The sequence below is a fragment of the Biomphalaria glabrata genome, chromosome 6 (assembly GCF_947242115.1).
Source record: "Biomphalaria glabrata chromosome 6, xgBioGlab47.1, whole genome shotgun sequence".
NCBI lineage: Eukaryota > Metazoa > Mollusca > Gastropoda > Planorbidae > Biomphalaria > Biomphalaria glabrata.
Window position 1 is genome coordinate 44,121,454 of NC_074716.1, and position 23,253 is coordinate 44,144,706.

Below are 23,253 nucleotides of genomic sequence, written 5' to 3' on the forward strand. Positions count from 1 at the left end.
CCGGCTTTGCTGTTTTTTTTTTTTATATTATAAATGATTTCCATGCAGTTTTAACAGTCAAAATCTATGTCAAGATGCCCCAATGACCTAAATCTAGTAAACTGTCTTGTTGTAGGTACTAGTAGGGCAACTTTAATATCCTAAAAGGCCCAGTCTTATCTAAGGAACGTTCATGCCAAGTCTCATCAAGATTGGTCTTACATTTTTATTTCTATGAAAAAAATACATACACCTCTCCTGCTACTTTATATATAAGGTGTAAGTAGCTTAGATAACAAAAAACAAATTAATTTAGTTATACAATTTTTTTATCACATTATTTGAGAAAAAAAGACACAAAACTATTTGCACAGTGGCGTAGAAAGGTACTTGCAGGACATACCGGGTTAAAGAATAAGTTGCTGGGCCCCATGCACTAGATAGAATATGACAAGACACAATCGTGTCATCATGTATGCATCAATACTTTTTTAAAAGGCATTCATTTGCAGGTACCACCTTTTAGAAAGGCTTATAGGGCCAATGAATTCTTAAAAGTAACTATCAGGTTATTCATATTAACAAAAAAATTAATGTTTTCATAGATGAGATTTCCATATTTAAATTTACAGTTCAACAAGCAAAATATAAAGAAGCAAAATACAAAAAAATATTAAAAAAACAACAACAACAAAGCTAATATTAAGTGTATCAATTAGTTTGAATCAGTTATGTATTAGATACCAATTTTTTTTTTTGTTTAGCACAATTTCATGCTTTTAGTGTTATCAATACGCTGTGATCCTATCACTTGTCACTTGTCTGTATCAGTTGGAAAGGGATAGGAGGAGAAAGAACAATGTATCTAGGTTATCTCTTTTTAAATGTATTTTTTAAAAAAAGGAACAACCTGAATTTGAACTGTGGGGTAAAGCCTTCTCAGGCTTTTCAAGCCAATGTGATAAACATGCTAGTGAAGAGTCTATGAACATGGAAGATTGTAGAGTTATCTATTGTTTCTATTTCAATTTGTGTTCACTAAGCTTATACCACTACTTCAGTCAAGTACTATTTCTTTCCCCTGTTTGAGATACCAAAAAAAGTAAATACTAATTGGTTATTTTTTTATAACTGATTCTTGTTTTGTCAGGTAAAAGAAATAATAGTGCAAAATTTCAACTTGATCAGAGATTGGATGTCTGAGAAATGATGTGTACAAACATTTGGCCAAACAGACAGACACACAGACAGACAGAGTGAGTTGATATAAGCTTTGTAAAAATACTAGAAAAAAAAAGAAGCTTATCTAAGGGAAAGAGCTTAACATTTACAACCATCTACCTCAATAATGAAAGATTTATTTCCCTTTTCACTATCAATCAAAATTAATTAATCACCACTATTTAATTAACTAAAAGTTGTTTTTTTTAAATTGATTCAAAACACAAATGGAAAAACTCCAGATCTTTGTTAACAGATGCCTACACCTGGTATTGGGAATTAGGTGGCAGGAAAAGATAACTTTTGTCAATTTGTGGGAAAGAACTAGGCAAAACCCATTGCCCAAGATATCAAGAAGCTATAGTGGAGCTGGATAGGTCACACCCTGTGAAAACCAGCTACCAATCTAGCAAGGCAGGTTTGCGATTGGAGTCCATAAGGAAAAAGGAAAGTGGGTAGGCCCAAGCAAACCTGGAAGAGGCCAGATGGAGATACTAGAATGACAAAGGAGCAGATAAAGAAAGCTGCACCAAGTTCGGTGGAGAGGCATGGTTGCAGCCCTATGCTCCTCTGGGAGTTCACAGGATTAATTCAAAAGTTGAATTATTTGTTTAAGTGGAAAATAAACATTAAAGTTTAAATTTAAAAAAAACAACAACAACATTAGTTTAAAATGCAAGCAGTTCCATGAAAATTACACATACCCATAAAGTAAAACATTTCTTCAAAAACAATGAAAATTTAAAATCTAATGTATGTATATGCTCCATATCTACAAATATATAAATAATGCATTATATGCAATATATTAGATATGCTTCAAATAATGTTTACAATACACTGTAGGATAAAAAAGTAAGTGCATAAACAATCCTATGGGAACACATTTTCAGGGTTATAAATAAGTTTTGGATTATAAATGATACAAATGCTCATGTCAATTAAAAATACTTTATACATTTGGAATATACAAAAGATGAGAATAAGTTGTGAAAACATTTTAACAGTATGAATAAAACTGCAGAAAACTGCATCTATGCACAACACATCTATGGCCTTTCATGCACTACACATCAAAGGCCGATTTTAGACATGGCATTATCACAAGATGTACAATAACGCATAACCAGCTTAATGTTATCTTGACCCACACTGAGGCTTTGTTGGCTTTTAGCAGCATGATATCATAACTTGGGTTGACAAACATCCTGAAGAACACAATGCAATAGTTATCTTACATTGCATAAATTGAAACAGACCAAATAAAGCAAAATGCTATAAAAGTGTATAGGTCTATGTTTATATGTTTATCAGAATTGAAGATTACTATGGATTTACTGCAAGACATTAAGGAACAGTAGCAGGAAGGGTTCAGTACGACAGTGGATTTAGTCCAGAGCACTGTCACATCATTATTTAGTTGCTTAGTGACATGGAATAGTTTTGAAGCAGGAAATACACTCTATATCTGTATAGTATGTATATATTGTTTTTATGTTTGTCTCTTATATATTTTATATATATATATATATTTTCTTCTTTCTTCATTAATTTAATTTTTTTTCCTATTATAACCTGGCACATATAATAGCCATGCATGATCATATATTGAGAGTGAGTGCATGGTAATAAGACATACTGATATTGACAAAACCTTTTTTTTTTTTGGATACATTTGTAAATAACTATTTGATTTATTTTTTTAAGATATCTTCAAAATGAATTTTATTAAAACTATCTAATAGTGTCATATGATTGAATTTTTTTTTTATAATGTATATCTGTTTTCAATCATATATTTTCTGAAAACATTATTACTTGTGTTGAGGTGTATTCAACGGTGTGATTTTTGAGAACATATATTGTTTTGAAATTAATACTTACTTATTATTAATTTGTTACCTCTTGAATAAATTATGATTAAGAGATGTAATTTGATAAAAAGTATCTGAGGACTTAAAGATTTGATACTATGAACTGTTAACCTATTATATAGATATATGTTGTAACAGAAGACATTGGGATATGTTGCCTTATCAAAAAGATTTTTTCAAAATCTTTTTTCTAGGGGAAGGGATGTATGTCACATCATTATTAAGTTGCATAGTGACATGGAATAGTTTTGAAGCACGAAATACACTCTATATCTGTGCTTGGGATGGGGAGAACAAGAATCCACAGTGGCATTATGGGAAGAAAATCTTGTTTTGAGGTTTTGACCACATGGACAGAAGCAGTTGACGCCATGAATATCAAGAAGACAGACGTGTTATAGATCTTTAAATGAGAGTATTGCTAGCTGAGTGTTAAATGAAATTCTATTTGGATTATGTTGTATATTTATGTGAATTATTTCATTGATGGCTGGAATTGCCAGTGAACTGTTATTTTATTTTATTGGGAATAAATATGTCCACTAAGCAAAACTTTAGTTGATGAATTTTAATGTCTGTTGTTCTGTACTAATTGGAGTGAACATACGTGACATCAAATAGTACAAAAATTCAAAGTGAAACAAGACATCTTTAATTACACTAATAAGCATCATCAAATGTCACCTAATAGCAGTGACAAGCACATACTAGGCAGTGAGGAATATGAGTTACATTTTAGCTATTGATTTTTTTAATATTACAAATTGTTTAAACACATTTTTGAGTTGGTCGGAAAGTAGATTATTGTACCTAGTCTCCTTCATCAATAGAGAATAGCAGCAGTGGTAAAAATAGACAAATCTTAATGAGTTATAAAAGAAACACTGTTGAAAGGAGAAAGTTTAGAGGAATGAGGGGCAATCTGGTCAATCAGAAACATGTGGTGCACTAGTAATATATTTAATTACAGGATAGTTGACATAGCAAATCTGGGGTTTCTTTTGTTTGTTATATAAGTTTTAGACATTCCTTCAGAAATATAGATTATTACATCCTAGACCAACAAGAACATAAAAATAAAGTAATCCAGAACCTGTATAAGCAGGCCACTAGTGCAGTGTACTTCAAAAAAACAACATTTAAAACCGCAGTTGGAGTAAGACTACTTTTACCAACTCTTTTCAAGTCTAGCAGGAACAGAAGAAGAATTAAGTGACTTGGTAATACATATAGACAAAACTTTCACAGCAGATGGTATGCAAATCAATGCAGAAAAAAAAAACACAAATTATGACCAATAGCCAACAGGGCGTTAAAACTTAAAAGGGACATCAGTATTGGAGGTGAAAAACTGACAAGTGTTAATAGTTTTAAACACCTTAGAGTTATTGTCTCAGATGAAGGAACCAAACCTGAACTACTGGCCAGAATTGCACAGTCCACAGCAGCACTTGCAAAACTCAAAACAATCTGGAAAGACAAAGGCATAGCCCTTGACACAAAAATCAGACTCATGTGCTCCTTGGTCATGGCCACATTCTTTTATGCTTGCGAATCTTGGACACTGACTTTAGAACTTGAAAGGAGGATCTTAGCAATTGGAATTGAGATACTACAAAATGACCCTAGGTATCACTTACAAAGACCACATCACAAATAACATCACTAATGCAGAGATTAGAATCAAGATTAATACAGCAATAGGACCCCACAAAGACTGGCTAACTACTGTCAAAAAACACAAACTCTATGGCCATATCACGAGGTCCCTACGGCATGCAAATACCTTTTTTCAGGGAACAGTATGAGGAAAAAGAAGAGGCAGACAGAGAAAGCAATGGGAAGACAACATAAAAGAAATTTTATTCAAGAAAAAAGACAGAAAATAAACGCATCTTGTGTGGTGCCCCAGTGGTTCAACAGACTAAGGGATAGGTAAAGGTAAAGTTGTAGACCCTGCAGAATGCTAGGGCACAGCAGCATGCATGGTTTGAAATCAGAACAACAGTCCAGAGCACATACCAAACAACTAGGCAGTCATCAATGTTTAACAATATTCATTTTTTGAAATGCAAAAATTTAATGTTATAATTTTTTTTTTTTTTTGTTTGCTGAAATTATGAGCACATGCTTAAACTATGACCACATGCTGAAATTATGACTAAACTTCACTCAATGAATTCTTTCAATAATAAAATAAGAGTAGCCAGTAATGACAAGTAAGTTCTGCTTACCATGACCAGCTAGACAATGTCATCATTACATAAAGAGATCCAAGGAACAGGATCAGGTGGTACCGCATGTAGGAGTAAGCTACACCTTCCTCAGCTTGCTGTCCTATCCCTCTACCTACAATACAGTAAGATCAACAGTTTGAAACAATCTTTCAATCTTTACTTAAAACATTAAAACATCAATGCATGTTAAATTATTTTATTTTTTACAAATATCTCCCTATGGAGAATTTTTTGTGTGAAATTTCTGAAGTTAAATGGATTACATGAAAATCAAATTAAAAATGTGTTCAACGGAACAGTTATCAGGTGGCCACCTGGTCACATGGTATGTGCTTTGGACTAGCATCCTGATGGTCCTGCATTCAAGCCCTGGCTGCTCCCATCCAGCAGGAGGCTCAGTCTAGGACGTAATAATCTTCATTTCTGAGGGAGTGTCCAAAACATATAAAACAAAACTATACTTAAACAATTAAAAATAACTACTTTCATAATACGATTAAATAAAAGGAAAACTGTTGAACCATCAGCTTTTAAAAATATTGAATGTACACAATAGTGATAGAGTCAAAAAATGTTATAAAGATCTTCATGCAATTATTTAGATAAATAATGATAAAATGGAATCATGCAATCTAGCATTGACTAATTCGAGCATAACTGTGGTTCAAGATGTTCAAAGAAGTTAAAGTCCTGAGGTGTTTGCACTTCATGACCATTGGGGGAAAGTAACGGAGGCTTGAAATAATATCTGTATTGGTAGACAATACTGCTAATAAAAAACTTTTGGCATTGTCTCAATGTATGTTAGTGATTGGAAGTGGGGACTTTGAAATGAAGTCTACTCTATATAAAGACTGAGAAATGGTGTTCTGTTAAAAGGTATTCTATAGAAGTATGTTTGTGAAAGATATGCCAGGCAAATTCTACATTTTTTTTTTGTACACAAGAATGCTTTCTGCTTACATATAATATTAATACTGCTTTCCAGGCCTAAAATACAGAAATGAAAGAAAATTTTTTTTTTGTTCTGTTTTTATTATAAGCTTAAAGTCTACATTCTAGAGATTAACAAATATTTGAATCTTTTTATATAAAACAAATACAGTTATACTAGGGGAGGCAAATCAAATAATGTGCTGATCTAAGTGATAACATTTTGGAAAATGTAAAACAATAATCCAATATGATTGTTACAGTTCTCTGCTATGAAAAGTGATTTTCCGTATTTTTCAAGATGAGGTGCAATCACTGTAAAGTTCCCCTGTCAGACTTTGTGGTCTATAGGGCAGATGATGTAAAGGTCATCTGTTTCTGTGGCCTACGGTTAACAGAGGTTGTCATGTGGCCAGAACAACGACCAAATGCAATCAGTGGCTTGCATCTAAATTCTAACCCCCCCCCCCCCAAAAAAAAACAACAACAACAACAACAACACATAAACAAACAAATAAAAATTTAGCATGATTTCTCTCCCCACAGGACACTATATTAGAATGTTTGATCTTAGGACTGGACAGAAGAAATAAAAAAGGTTTGTTTCTTAGGGCCTCAAAAATCTCTAACTAAATAAACCTTGTTCAAAAAACATTGTGTTTGTAGACTCCACAAGCAGTCTAAGAGCTAAAATCAAATTTCTTTTTCTTTTCTAAGGATGATTATACAAGCAAACTCAGAAGTATGTATTTAAGACTGACGATTGTATTACAAATCAGCAAAATTAGCCATGATGGCATTGTACCATGGCATTGACTTGTCACATGTTAATTAGCCCTCTTCCATTTGTTCATTTAAATTGATAGTCTTAATGTTTGCAGAAGTTTTTAGATCAAAAAATGCATGCACTATTTCAAACTGCTAGTATGTTAAGAGACAGACAGTTGTTCAGCTGCAATTAGATGTAGCAACATTTATCTGGTTACAATTACTCGTCTGATGCACATTTGGTGTTATGACTGGATAATGACTTGTTGTTAGCATTGATTAAATTCAAGCAGCCAAGACAACACTTGGCAAATTATTGATTGATAAATATGATTAATATATTGAGCTATAACAGCATAAAATATTTTTTTTTACAAAGCTTATATTAAAACTCACTCTGTCAATCTGGTAAAAAGGTTTATAGACGTTATTTCTCAGACACCCGATATCAGGACAACATGAAATTTTGTATGATTATTTCTTTTACCTGACAACACTAAAAATCAATTTAAAAAAATTAACCAATTAGATAATTAACTATTGATAATTATTTTGTTTGGTATCTTGAAAAAGGGAAGTGGTATTACTTGACTAAAGTGGTGGTATAAGCTGAATTAGTCCCCTTTAAAGTTCGCAGCTCTAAATTGAAACAAACAATATATAACTATAAAATCTTCTCTAGTCATAAGTACCTCATTAGCAGAGTGGTTAGTACATCAGCCAGAGGAGGTGTAAGTCAAAGGTTCAAATACCGGTTGTTCCCTCCTTTTGTTTTTGGTATATGCATTTAAAAACCAATTACGGTAAAATCCCCCCAGATTTCCATTTCTTTCTCTACCCCCCCCCCCCATTTTCCCAACTGCTCCAGATAAGTGATAGGATCATAGCGCATTATGAAAACTAAAAGTATGAAATAGCGCTAAACAAAAACAATCGGTAAAAATATTTCCAATCGCACAGATTTCTTGTTGTTGGTCTAGATCTATTACAAATTTAATTACACAAGTGATCCAAACTAATTGATACAATTACATTTCGTATATGCATTTAAAAAAAAATTTTTTTAAATGTTTTTTAATGCATTAAGTTCCTCTAACAGTTGTTTTTTATGCATACAGTCAACAGACGCTCTAAATCTTGAAAAGAATAAAATAACTTGAAGTAATGACAATGAACTATTAAACATCAAAACTGAGACCTCAATAGAGAAGGTTTTATACACAGGGTAAGTCTTATACAAATATATAGAACTAATGATGCCCCAAAAAATCTCTCCTTGCCTTCAAACAAGTCTTTTAATATTCTTGTTCTTATTCCTGGACTTCAATATGCGAACCCCAGCAGACCTCATGGTAAGGCTTATTATGTCCCACTCTATGAAAATAAAAAACTTTCCAAAAACACATTTCTAATCTAGAAGAGATAGAAGTGTATAACGATAGGGGAGTAGATGAAAATAATCATAGGATGATGGTAAAAAAGTAAGTTCCCCCTTTCAGAACTTGTGGTCTATAGAACAGGTGATGTAAAGGTCATCTGTTTCTGTGACCTATGATTAACGAGGGTGTCATGTGGCCAGCACAACAACCAACCGCCTTTACTTTTCCCCAACTAATGTCAGGTACCCATTAGAGCTGGGTGGACTCAGAGGTGCCCAAATATCCCGAAATTAAAAATCCGAGTCTTCACCAGGATTCAAACCCGGGACCTTGGTTCGGAAGCAAAGCGCTTTACCGTTTGGCCACCACGCCTCCCATAGGGTGATTAGGATGTGCAAAGCATGACTTTATACAAAGTTAGAATAATGATTCATGATGAAATAAGTATTTAGACCTAACCAAAAAGAATTTTCTCACTTGTGACATGCATAATCCCATACGATTTTCTCAAGTCATAAGAATCAATATTAAGTCCATATCCCGCTATTCTGGAGTTTACCAATACTGATTCCTCAGTGTAAGCTGAAATTTCACAGCATAAAAAAATCGAGCTTGTCTTTTCAACTTATTGATTGGAAATGCACATGTATTGTTTGAAAGGTGTGATTTGACCATAAATGATTGTTAACATGAAGCAGTACAGCCATAAGTGACCACCATTTCAATTGTGGAATTAATGTGATTAAATTTTTAGGAATATATATTTAACTTTTCAAATTGCAAATAATCATTAAGATGACTTTTTAGATGCTACTAGGTGATAAGTGTTTTTTTTTTTCTGAACCATTATAATAGTTAGAACATGAAATACAAATTTATATGTTTTCAGGTTTAAGGAAGTGAAGGAGAAATCAGAATGCTACAGTGCTACTTCCTGAGAAGGAATAAATTACACGTTTGATATGGAAATAAATATTCCTGGGGCTAGGGAGAAACATAATATTGTATAAAAAAATAAACAGAGTAAAATACTTGTTTTTAACTATACATTTCCCTCTATGAAAGTACATAGAATATTAAAAATATGCATTGTTTATTTTTGCAGGAGCATCTACAAATTAAAGTTAAATGTTTGTAAAATGTATGAAAAGAATAAAAAATTCTTTGGAACACTATAAACATTGTTAATTCACGTATTTATAAAAAACAATTTAAAACCTAATGCAGAACTCAACAAGGAGAAAACAAAAAATTGAAAAATATTAGAAAAATAAGATTTAAAAAAAAAAATTGGCAGCTAGGCTTAAGTCAAAAATAGTGACTAAAATTAAAGTCAATGTGACTAAATTAAGTTAAAAAAAATATTTTTGGCAACAAATAGATATTACTTAAATATGTTGACAGATTTTGAAATTTTAAATGTCATTACACTAGATTAGGTAATATCAGTTAAGGCATTAAATTGTTATTTAAAAACGAAAAGCAAATTTTTGGAAAACAAGAAACTGATTGCATATTTTGTTACCATTAACAACATCCATTTAGGCCTACTATTCATATTACTAGGAAAATTCTATAGAACACACTAAGCCGCTGGCTGCCTAGTCATGCGTGGTATGCGCTCTGAACTGTCGATCAGATGGTCTTGATAGTCCAGAGTTCATACTCTACTAGCTACTGCATCCCCGTCATCCTGTGGGTGGTTTGGGCTAGGATGAAATTATCTTCAAATCTGAAGGAATATCTGAAACATGTAGGCTACAACATTTTACAACAAGCAATTAGCTGTATATGCCAATGCCAAACCACAGAGCTAAATGCCTGTTTTAATGGAAGAAGTGCTTTAGGTTTGGGTTTGGAACTGCTATGTGATAAAGCAAATAATATAAATAAGTTCCCTTTATCAAAATTTCCTTTTTTCCATTAATTGTAGGGTATTGTCACACAAATTAAAAGATGTGTTAATAAAACCAATAAGTGCAAACAAAAAACTAAAAAATCAACTCAAAAAGATAGGAGAATCAACAATAACCAAAAAAAAACCCAAAACAACTAGAACAAATAAACAACTTCTAAAGGTGAACTTCTGCTAGATCCTAGCAAAATTACTCACCAAACACTGGACTCATTAACTTCCTGTGGTAATTGTGTCACCAAAACGAATTACCATGTAAGCAAAAAATAAAATAAAATAGACACAAAGGATAAAGAAAGGATAACTATTTTATACATATCTAACAAAACCAGCTTAAATCGAAATAATATATAAGACAAATATTTTAAACCAGTTGAAAAACGTTTTTCCTTCAATGACATTTTATAGCTTCTCTCAAACTAAGAGAATCAGACCACATTCTTATCAGGTTTCTAAAAAGGACAGTCTGCATTGAAATTCATGTAGATATAATAAAACTAACAACTCACAAAATATAGCTAAGCATTATGAAGAAGCAATATAAATCACATAATTATTCCATGATCAATATTTAAAAAAAAAGGTTTCTGTGGTTAATTAATGAAAACATGCATGGCATGCTCCCCATTGCACAGGGCTATGGCTATGTTATAATTGTTTCTTAATTCAAGCAAGTTATAATGTTTATAAATGAGTTGGGAAAAACCATTAGTTGAAAAGATAATTGATAAAAATTTCTCCACACTAAATTACATTTATTTTCCATGTTGTAGAGAAAAGATTAATATTTCCGGTCAGCTGAAAAAAAAATGTATGCAAATTTATAATATAGGTTCTATACCTAAACTATGGTTAGAAAGTTATTTCTAAGAGCATTAGTGAACCAATAAAATTACTTTGGTTTCTTTTCTTGGTTACCTGAAAACATTTAAGAAGAAAAAAAAATTTGAAGCATAGAGAGGAAGAAAGAAGTGTTATGAGTAGGTCAGGATATCTTAAATGATAGACAAAACTTGTAACCATTCAGTAATAAATAAAAAAGCTCCAATATTGTAGCCTCACTAAATAATAAACCAAGTGCTTGTTCACTTTGTGGATGAAAACATGGACTTTCTTTAACCAAATCAGAGTTTCAACACACCCTCTATATCCCACTAGCCTTTGCAATTTTCAAAGGAGCTTATTCTTAAGGCAAACAGAAAAAGGTTTTATTCTTTCTCTCCTGATTGACGATGTCAACGTTGATTTGACCCCATTAAACTAAATGGATTTTTGGATTTTTAAACTTTAATTTGTGTTGTGTAAAAAGAGCATGCATTCTTAGATAATTCAATACCAAACATAATATTTTCTGAAAACAAACAAAAAAAGTTATTGAAGTTTAATCAGAACAGGATAGTGAAATAGAAATGAGCAAAATAAATAATACAATGGGAACGAGGAAAATTATTACGGAAAGAAAGAGTTAACATATAAAGAATGAGCCTCTATACAATAATTAATGCTACTGTTATTTAAATGGGCTGAACATCCTACTGATGCATTGCATTTCTCTCAGCTAGAAGTTCAGAATCTACAGTATACAGGACTACTCAAGTGAAAACATTAAAGGCTGACTAGGGTGAAGCCGAGGACATTGCATCCCAAAAGGAAGATTGCTGCCATGTGCAACAAACTAACTCAAGAAAGCTTGACATCTTTACTATAAACACATCAGCTTCTGAATGTTGTAATGACACTTTTAACTGTTTCTAATAAAACACTCATGATGATTTGAAGGAAAATAATTAACTTGATCAGATTTACTGCATTTTTTTAAACAGACAAACTGTATATTTCTCTTGTAACTTTTGCTTAATAGGGAAATTGACATTCAAGATATTAAATGTCAGGGAGAGAAACCTGTTTAATAAGTTGAGCAGCCAGATATCTAAGTGCTAAATTAACATAGTGTTATCCTGAACATTAGAACTCATAATGATAATTTCTTTTTTTACCTGTTTCGATCGAGGCAGAGCCATCTTCTTCCATGGTTCTACTTAAATAAATGCTGGAAAAGAAAATATTACATGGTGATAAAAAAAATTATTAAAAGGAAGTGAGTATGATTGTCAACTTTCATAAAACGTTTTAAAAAACTAGCATTCAGTTTTATTCTATTTTCTAATGATTTCAATTTGCAGTAAAACATTTGCAAATTATTTTTAAAAATACTTATCCTTAAAAATTTTAAAATCTTGTTAGATCTCTAAAGAATTAAGCTAGCTACTTAAATTAACTTGTTCCTATCCTTACCACACACATTTAAATAACTAAGGGGAAATATTCAGCTAGAAGAACAACTTTAGTAAAATGTTTGTAAATGTTTTACATGTTTCGAATGTTTCTTCAGAATTAAAAATATTTTCATCCTAGTCCTAAAACCCCATAGGACGACAGGGTCAGGGGGGTGGCAGCGGGCAGAGTATAAACCTTGGACTATCGAGACCATTTGAATGACAAATCAGTGCGCATACCACACAACCTGGCAGCCATCCTATTTGGAAAGAGTGAATAAAAGAATATGGGAAATGATGTAAAAAAAGTATGTATGTAGCTATTCTAGCTTGTTTTTGTAATATTTTTTTTATGAACAATGTCAGTTTTTTTATTTATTTTTTTTATACTAGGTCACAATTAAGTAGAAATATTTAATGAAAGGAAGATGTCCAAAATGTGTGAGGCTGATATAATTATAAGACCTTTTTGTAATGAAACGTTAAAAGTTATTCCACTGACAGTGAATTGTATTCTTCTTGCAAGTAGTTTTTCTCCTTTTATTTTCATTTGGTAGGCTATGTGATGATTTCTGAGATATTTAAAAAAAAATATAATATAAATGACAGAAGATTAAATTCACAGGCAAAATGATAGAATGAATGAAAAGAAGAGATAGTTGGAACCACAAGAGAAAAAGACACAGTAAAAAAAAAATAGAAAATAGAAATCCAATTTGATATTTTTTTAAATTTAGAGTATAAAAAATTCTGTCTAAGTTGAAATTTCTTTTGATAAAGTTACATAATTGGCTAAAACAACATGATTGAATGTAGAGGAAAGTATCCTGTTAGATGAATTGAGCAGAATTTTAGAGAAATATAACATTTACAAGAGTTTATTAACTTTACAGTTGAGTAAAATAACATAAAATTATCACTATCATTATTGTTTTTGTTTTTTTTTTACTTAAAATTAATAAGTAAAATTAGGGTTTCAGAAAATGTCATGATCAGGGATGTCAAGGCTTCTGAGGAAAAATCAGGAGTGGATATCTTTGGATATTGCAGCTGAGTTGTTTCCAAATCATATTAGCAATATGTTACTTAGAAAAAAGAGAGAAGATAGTTAAAATGTTTTCTGCAATTCTCCTTCCCTAAATAAAGCCCTTTTTTGTGCAAAAAGAAACTGACATTGTTCATTAATTACTAGGTTGTAATTTCTTTATTATTCAGCTTTCTGGGAAAAATACTAGGCACAGAAAGAAAGTAACTAAATTCTTCAAAGTTAAGCTAGCTTCTTCACTCAAAAAAAATCTTTTGCCGATTAGACATACAACCATCCCTTAAAACCTGTTTTATGTAAACAGCCAGGATATACTAAAACACAAACCTTAATGCTAGAATAATGAGGACATCAATTAACAGAACCAAGACATTAACCCAGAAGCATACAGACTTGTTGCGCACTTCCTCAAGTTCCTTATCAATATTGATGAATCCAGTGATATTGTAACCGCTGATATTAGATGCAGTCATATCATTAAATCCAGCGCTTCTGACACCAGTAGTGTTGAAAATATTATTTTTCAGAAAAGGGTTACATTGTGTATCTGTATGAATAAAATGAATCAGACGAAAACAAATGAAACAAGTTATGAGGGCTAAAAAAAACATTTCAGAGAACCAACGACATAATTTTTTTTTCTAGAAATATAGGAAATAAAGTATCTATAATGTAATGCTAAATCTAATCCACATTAAAAAGTGTCAAGACTATTTTAAAAATTATTTTAAAGCTTAATTTAAAGTACATAATCTTTTTCTAATAACAGAAGAAAAACAAAAATTAATGAAAAAAAAAAATATATTTGTGTAATCCGACTTGAATACTTTCAAAGTAAAGGTTTCTATTATTTCTTTATAAGCCACAACCCATTTGAGGGCAAAATTTATACACAAAAAAGACAGTTGAATCTTTTATTTCAAGCTCTTTAACTACCCACAAAAAAACACAATAACAATGACAAATAAACAAGTTTGAAGACTCATGAACCTTTTTCTGTAACCTTTTCTCTTCTTCTATTTCTTTAATTTAAAAAAAAAGCATTCATTATATGGATAGGTAGAAATAGACACAAGGAAAATAAAAAAAATAGTTTGATGACAGAACTCAACAATAATTGTTACCCAAGGAATTACAATTTAGAGAATAGAATTACTGTACAAAGGTGAAGGGTTTACAAAATTTATTTTACTCGTAAACATAGCATAATGGAAACAATGGACATACCGGTGTGTCTAAACTCTTTATACATCCTATAGTTAGTTGTGTGGTTGTGAAATGTACAATGGAAAACTATATGAACATCTCATTCTAAACCTCAAGAAAAGAAATAGTACCGATGATAGTACTTTATGTACCAGTAGTTAACAGCAAGTCATGCTTTGCACGTGCAGGGTATATAAGCTGCGAGTTGCACTATTTAGCTTTTACTTTTTTTTTGTAATTTTGTTTGGGCATACATGGGTATATGTATAGAGGGTATATGTGCACAAATACTGTAACCATCAATTTGTTGAGTTTTAATCTCCCCCCTTCACCAATTTGTTTTATTCCTGTTCTAGCTCTATCATGGAAAATTGTCTGATCATATGTTGTATGCTTTGGACTGTCATTTGATGGTCCCAAGTTTGAGTTCTGCCTGTCGTCATGCCCGCTCATCCTGCATAAAGTCTGGCTAAGATTTTATAATCTTCAATTCTGATGAATGTCCAAAACATAAATGGACTTCACATTCTAGGTTTTTTGTTCATTTGAAGAGAAAGTATATATAAATGTTGGTTCCCAAACCCTCATATATATATTCCAAATTAAGTTCACAAACTATTACTATACCTGGATTTAAGGACATGGCTGACAGTGTGAGGTACATGATGTAAGCTGTTACCACTGAAGACTCAAAGAGTCCAACAGTAGGTTTACCTACAAGCAAAAACAATACATTGAATTAAAGTCTTTTAAGGTGGATAGGTTTACAATTAAAAAGTTTGCTGAAAAATTATAATAACAAAACTAAATAAATCCAAATAAGATAAAGTTTTAATTTTTTTTGCCACTTGTTAAAAAACAAACATATTGATTTCATGGAATAGATAGAAAAGAGTTCTTACATACATTTCTCCCATTATAAGAAATAAGAAACTTTTTTTTTTATGATGTGTCAACATTTTAAATATTAAGCAGAATGAAAAACAAAAAAACAAAAAAACAAAATGCAAAGTATACACATTTTATAAATATTAAATTGCAACATATTTATTATCTTGAAATAGACAATATCTCAATTTATTAAATAAAAACTTACATTTACACAACTTAGGTAGTTTTCCAAAAACACTCATTAAAAATGTCAATGTCATATTAAATCCTACAAAAAATTGATGCAGTTGGCAGTCCTGTTTGAAATAAAATACACAGAGTTCATTAGCTAATCATTCACCAACAATGTGTCTTTTTTTCATGAGAAGTTTATAAGGTAGACAGTAGACATTTGAAGGAATATGTTAACTATGATTTTAGTTATTTAATGTTATAATTTTCAATGCATAATTTTTTAAAGTGTAAATAAGGGGATTCAAGGTTACAAAATGATCATCAACCATAAAATTAACCAAAAAAATATTATATTTATGCAGAAGTAGGGGAAGAAGGGAAAAGGGACTCTTAGATTTTTCTTTTTTTTAAAAATATACTTAAGCTTATTCTAACAAATAACTTTCCTACATCCGGTACAATGACTTGCTGTTATATTCATATATACATTTATTAGCCATGCATTGTCCAAGACTTTGAGTATACTAATGGGCAATTATATAAATATCTATTTAAATATCAACGTTGCTCTAGTAATTTATAGCACCATTTTAAATTAATACAAAATGGAGTTACCCTCTGTGTGGCCCCAGAAACAATCTCAATGTAAAATATCCTGATTAAAACTTTAAGATATGGCTCAAATTCCAAGCAATAAACCTTTTGACTACCAATTACAAAAATGCTTAAAAAAGAACAGAAGCAAATTAAATCACCAACATAAACTTAACTGAAACAAAAAAAGTTAACGTCATCAGATGTTTTGTTTTATAAAATATATTACGTGTTTCTGATGAGTTATAGATAATCTAATTCTTAGTCTAAACCTTCCACAAAATGACGGGGGATGGCAGTGGGCAGGGTATGAACCTAGGACCATTGAGACAACCGAAAAACAGACCAGTGCACATACCTCATGACCAGGCAGCCATCCTGGATGACAAGCAATTATGTAAATAACTTCTATTTAAAAATATTTACTTGGGCTTGTAGCTTTTCTGGGTGTCCTGTCATTTCATACTCAAATAAATAAATTTTTCTGTCATTGTTTAATAGTCCTGTAAAGGCTTTGACTTTAAGTAAGCCTACTTATTGCATATAATATATAAATATGTTTATTAAATCTTTAATAAGTATTATTTTGATAGAAAAAATGGAGATTTGCAGTGCAGAGAGTTTTGTTACCAGAATTAAACTATTTTTTTTAAAGCTATAAATTAACATTTGATTTTATATTAAAGAAAAATGAATTGGCTACAAAAGTGTAATAAATAAAATAAATTATTACATTATTAAAGAAAATATTTCTTTTAATAACTTTAAACTGAATACAAAAAAACAAAATATATTTTAAAAATTCATTAAAAAATCAATATACTGAAAGATTTACCCTTATAATATAATTCTAAATTTAACCCATAAATATTGAAAAATCACAATGTATATTTGATGAAGGGGATTTCAATATTATCTTACAAATAACATTTTCATCAGACCAAAGTGTGGAGGGAGTGCTAAAATCTTTTGTGAGATAAGAATAAACAATTAGAATTATTATAATCATGTTGCTGAAAACATATCTCTTGGGGGTCATCTTTCACTTTATCTTTATTTGGAAAATGTTTTGAACCTTGAGATACCTTTTTATTTATTCCACCCATCCTTTAGGGCCTAATCATATTGTTTATATAACCTTTGTTTTAAATTTTAGCTTAAAAAGGTTTTAAATTAGGGTATCAATCTTTTATCTGCGTACATGTATAGATCTGTATCGATATTTCTACATATGTATGAAGCAATCAAGTGTCTTCAGTACTTATGATCAATAACCTATTTATCTTACTGATTTACATTAACACAAAAAAGCAATTTTTACATTAAATCTTTATTTATAATGTTAAATATTTATAATTTAAAATTTTGTTCTTATTTAATGTGCCACACTTTTGACATGTAAATAAAAAATAAATATTTTAAATGATTTCATAATTTTTACAATAATTATTTGTTAGATAAAAAATATGAGAGGATGAAATGACCAGGGATCAAGTAAATGCGAATGAAATGACCAAACCCTTATCTGGGTCCTCAATCCACTTACCTGTGTGTAAAATAAAAAGAAAAGAGCCACTGCTGCTATGCTGATGCAGTAGAACAGAAGAGTACAAGAAATCAAACCTATCAAGAGGATAAATCAACATTTTGACAAAGAAATCTTAAGACATCAGATGTGAGTTTCTTATGGTCATGAGTAAGAGTTACATGTCACTAATGTGGATGTCATACTAAATGAAGAAAAACTAAACACTGTATGAAAAAATATTTATGTATCATGCAATACAATAACAAAAATTTACATATTTACAATTACCAACAAGAAAAATGCTTTCTGTTTCACTGTTATTATATAAGGATCTCCTCTTAAATATGAACAGAAGTATGTACTCCGAGCTATAACCTGTTTAACAGAAATGACTTCATAGTTCTTACCTCGGTAAAAGACTTGTGAATTCCAGTAGTTGGCCCAGATATGAATAATATAAAACAGTGCAGCGAGTTGAATCAGGTTTGTTATAAGTCCTCCAAGAAAACCAAACACCAACCAAACTAAAAAGACAACATCAGGGAAAAACAGATATGTATCATATCAATTAGAAATGTTAGCTAATGTTATCAAACCAATTCAAACAAAAAGAACAATTATGATTTTGTAAAAAAAAAAAATTAGTCAATCTAAGACCTTATTAAAAATGATAAATATTATTTTAAAGAAATGAAATACTTTTGTGATTTACAATAAGTAGAAGTAAATTGTTGATACTTCACCACTTCCATATTAATTATATAAATATTACTCACCATTGCTAAATGTTTTTTCTGGAATATAGAAAGCTACAACACAGATGATAATCAAAAATGAAATCTTGATGGGCCAAACACTGAAAGTAAAAAAAAATAATAAAAATTCTTTGTTATCTCTGAAGGTAGAGAATACAAGAGAGATTTTCAGCTCTTTCTTCAAAACTTACTTACTCCAGATGAAGTTAATGACACCACATCTATGATGTATGGATATCTTATAGCTCTCTGGTGATTTTTCTAATGTTGCAATGCATTACCATAACTTTTTTCTTATCTAATATATATTCTTTTTAGAAGGAGTAAGTTGTTTTAATGAAACAAACTTTTTTTCAACTACCTTGTTTCTACACTGAAAAATTAGAATAAAATTTCTTGATATCTTGTCTATAACCAATTAAAATCTGCTGCCTTTCAAATAGGCCTACTTGCATTGTTATAGTATCTAAGTTTAAGAAATAGCAGATCCTTGATACCAATCCTGAGGCACGTTGGCTGAGTGGTAAAGTGCTTGGCTTTATATTTGAAATAGGCCTACAGGCATAATTGTATTTAAATTTAAGAAATTGATGATCCTTGATACCATTCCAGATGTGCAGTAGCTGAGTGGTAAAGTGCTTGGTTTCTAAAGTAATGGTATCAGGTTGCAATCCTGGTGAAGACTGAGATTTTTAGTTTCAGGATCTTTAGGGCGCCCTGAGTCCACCTAGCTCTAATGGGTAAAAATGTAAAATCCCTATTAATTATTTCTAAGTGAAAAATATAAGGATATAGTCATATATCTGAAATTATATTTGGTTCATAGCTTCTAATTTGATTGCTATAACTTTTTTTTATGTCAATACACTGAAATTACAAAACTCAGTATCCAAGATGTTTTTAAATGAGTGCCTTTATTTAGATTTATTTTTTTTTTTGTTTTTATTTGCTTAGTGCTTAAAAAGATTAATATTAACAAACATATTTAGCTATTTAGATTTGGAATGAACTGTTTCTAGTAATTTATTTTATATAATTTATGTTGAACAATATACAAAATACAAAAACTCCAACATACCCATTGTGAATTCTTGCTTGATAGCCATTTGATGATGGAACATTTATTGTGATAAGAAACAAGAGTGCAAAGAACATGGTCATTGCAAAGCAGACTCTATACGCTGCCAGGAAACCAATGATTAAGTTGCATTCAGAGTCAGTGAAAACTTCACTACCAAAGAATCCTCTGCATAACCAAGAGTTCTGAAATAAGGTTGTAAAAAAACAACAAGCTTATATAAAAAATTCTTTAAAGAAAAAAAAAAAAAGCTTCTCTAAAGGGGAAGAACACAATCCTTAAAATTAAATCTACTAATAACAAGTTATTTTCCTTATTCAATATCAAATAAAATAATTAATTACCAATAATTAATTGACTAATTAATTATTTTTATTTATTGATTTATGTTTTGTTAAGTACAATAAATAATTGTTTAAAGTATCTAATTGATTAGAGAGTGCATGGGGGAGAAATAGCGTTAACAATTATTTAAGGGAACTAAACCCAAACAAATTTAGCCATATCTGTGAATACTGAAGTATTACTTTGCCTTTTTGCTATTAAACAAAATAAAGAATTACCAGTAATTAATTGTCTAATTAGTTACTTTTTTTTATTATGTTTGTAAAATGTTTGACATGTTTTGGATGTTCCTTCAGAGTTAAAGATAGTTTACTTCCTAGTCCAAACCTGCCGCAGGACAACGGGGGATGGGAGCGGCCAGAGTTTGAACCCGGGACCATCAATAAATCCAAACGACAGTCCAGCGCGCAAACCGCATGACCAGGCAGCCATGTCTTGTCTATGTCAATTAATAAATGTGTGAAGTTATAGACAGACAGACAGATAGCTTTGTAAAAATTAGGAAATAATTTTTAAAACAAGTTTTGAAAATAGATATTGAATTATATTTTTATATGCACAAAAGAGAATTTTAGTTACTTTTGTTGGTACTAAATATATAAATACAAGATTTGATGCCAGAGAGTCTTGCTGAGTGTATTGACTTATACAAAAAATATTTCAAACCATTTAAAACATTAAACAAAAATTCTGGCTAAAGCGAAAAAAAATAATTCTTAAGCAATGGATGCATACCATTACATATCTAATCGTCAAAGGGTTTTCAGTAAAAATATCTTAAATAAAGCTACTCAGGTTAAAGAAAGACTTTTCATTTTTCTATATAAGGATAACACAAGGTAATTCAAAAGGAAAGTGTCGAAATCATCAAGCATTTATTCATTTCAAAAGCATTGTAATGAGCTTAATAAGGAGTCATTTGATACAGGAGTTATCCTTGTTTAACTTGGTGTCAATTTTAATTTGACAATTTCATTTGTCTTTGTAGGTAACGCATCAAAACCACTAGGCATTTATTAATTTGAAAAGCATTGTAATGGAAAGAATAGGTGGTCATTTGAAATAGGAGTTAACGTGGTAGACCACTTCACATATCTGGGTAGTATAGTATCAAATGATGCCTCACTTTCAAGGGAAGTTGATAACCGTCTGGCCAGGGCCAGTAGCGCTTTGGGACACATTCACACGAAAGTTTGGCGGAAAAAATCCCTCCAGCTACCTACAAAAATCAATGTCTAGCAGGCGGTGGTTCTCTCAACCCTTCTATATGGATCTGAGACATGGACACTATACAGAAAGCAGCTAAGACTACTTGAGCGCTTTTACCAGAGATGTTAGGGCTTCATCATTCATCATGGACATACGGTGGCAAGACTGCACTACAAACAGTGATGTCCTTGCAAATGCCAGTATGGACAGTATAGAGGGACTTCTTATGGTCGGACAGTTATGCTGGGCAGGGTATGTATCCGTACGTGAGACAAACGTATGCCAAAGGCAGTCTTTTTTAATGAGCTAAAAGGTGGTCAATGTAACAGAGGCACCCCACGGAAACGCTTCAAAGACCAGCTTAGGCGCCAACTTGCATTAGCTGACATAGAAGAGAGCACCTGGTTACACGTGGCCTCAGAACAAGACAGCTGGAGGTCACTCACAAAGGCCGTGGAATACACATTTGAGAGTAAAAGAAAATCCACTGCCAAGGACAGATGCAGACTGTGAAAAGAAAATCTAAATCGACCATATGTGGACAATGGTTATGCTTGCCCTGGATGTGGCAAAATATGTAGATCACAGCTGGGGCTGCAGCCACTGGAAATACTGCATTCCTCACCAATCTTCGGACACGAAGACAAGCCTTTAACTTGGTGTCATTTTGGAAGAGTCCTGGAAGATCATTTGTTTCAGAAGAGCAAGTGGAAAAGATTTGTGATGCTTTTCATATTGTATGAGCTGCCGGTGGTGGTCACACTAAGTACTTGTAAAGCATGAAATAAAAACTAGAAGCTATATAAAAGACTTGTGTCCAGAAAAATATCAATTGCTTTTTTTTTATTTTTGAAGTATAGTGCAATGGTTTTGACATTCTTTTATAATCATCTTGTATAACATAAGAAAGTGAAGTAATTATCTTCTTTTTGAAGGAACACCTGTAATAAAATAGGATAAATTTCACAAAGATGGAAAACTTACATTCTCAAGCTCATGTCTAATTCCTGGGCTGAGCATCATGAGAGCAATCACAGTTCCTACCAACAGTATTAGACTATAACTTGTTCTGGTAGCCGTAGAATTTTTTAACAAATTAATACTGCAAGCAGCATTTCCAAAACAACACACCAGCTGGATGAAAATGTAGAGAATGGAAAGATATCATTATAAGTCAAAATCTCAACTAAGTGCAAGATTTGAACTAAAAACACCTTGGTTTGGATCACTAAAAAGATATTGACCATTTAGACATTAGCTGCTATTCTTAGTAGTAAGACTAATTTAAATACTGGTAACTGTTGATTAATGTACTATTGTGAGGCTTTAACAATATATATTTTAATTATGCATCTGATTAGGGTAAGATATATATAAGAAAAGCTAGTTTACAATTGGGAGCATGTTGCCAATAAACATATGGCACAGAGCAGGTAAGTTAAAAATATTTGTTTTTCAAAATAATTATGTGAGATTGACTCAGCTATCTATTGTCTTCAATACTGATTCAGAAGCACAAGCTAGACGACTGAAAATATACTGGAAATGTAATGTGGTTAGCCTCTAAACAAGAGTTTGAAGTCTTTGATGGATGTATTGTCTTGTCTTTCAACTACCCTCTCATAATGCAGCTCATTGGCTCATAAATAATACAATATATGATGTTGTTGTTTTTTTTGTAAAATGTTTTACATGTTTTGGATTTTCCTTAAGAGCTGAAGATATTTTACATCCTAGCCCAAACCTCACGCAAGAAATGGGGGATGGCAGCAGGGAAAGTATGAACCTGGGACCATCGAGATGACCAAATGACAGTCCAGAATGCAAAGCACAGGTCTTCGGTAAT

At 31.3% G+C, this 23,253-nt stretch overlaps 1 protein-coding gene and 1 long non-coding RNA gene across 11 annotated transcripts in view; one reads left to right on the plus strand and one right to left on the minus strand.

The window, feature by feature from the left end:
* Positions 1–187: 187 nt before the first annotated feature.
* LOC106057519 (serine incorporator 1-like) overlaps positions 188–23,253 on the minus strand; it is a 29,825-nt gene continuing 6,759 nt past the window's right edge. Inside the window, exons 3-14 of one of the 9 annotated variants that reach the window (XM_056031712.1) lie at positions 22,392–22,541; positions 19,854–20,038; positions 18,797–18,876; positions 18,428–18,544; positions 18,039–18,115; positions 15,930–16,020; positions 15,461–15,547; positions 13,955–14,174; positions 12,304–12,356; positions 8,869–8,973; positions 5,309–5,423; positions 188–2,408 (exon numbers count right to left, since the gene is read on the minus strand). In XM_056031712.1, coding sequence (XP_055887687.1) covers positions 2,267–2,408; positions 5,309–5,423; positions 8,869–8,973; positions 12,304–12,356; positions 13,955–14,174; positions 15,461–15,547; positions 15,930–16,020; positions 18,039–18,115; positions 18,428–18,544; positions 18,797–18,876; positions 19,854–20,038; positions 22,392–22,541 — 1,422 coding nt within the window. In that variant the 3' untranslated portion in view covers positions 188–2,266. The other 8 variants (XM_056031715.1, XM_056031714.1, XM_056031718.1 and 5 more) reach the window with 8 other exon arrangements.
* Positions 2,403–9,465, plus strand: LOC129926627 (uncharacterized). 2 transcript variants are annotated; one of them, XR_008778338.1, is made up of 3 exons: positions 2,403–2,675; positions 8,131–8,237; positions 9,281–9,465. It is a non-coding gene; the product is annotated as an uncharacterized LOC129926627 (long non-coding RNA). The 2 variants fall into 2 exon arrangements; XR_008778337.1 differs by lacking the exon at positions 2,403–2,675 and adding an exon at positions 6,725–6,842.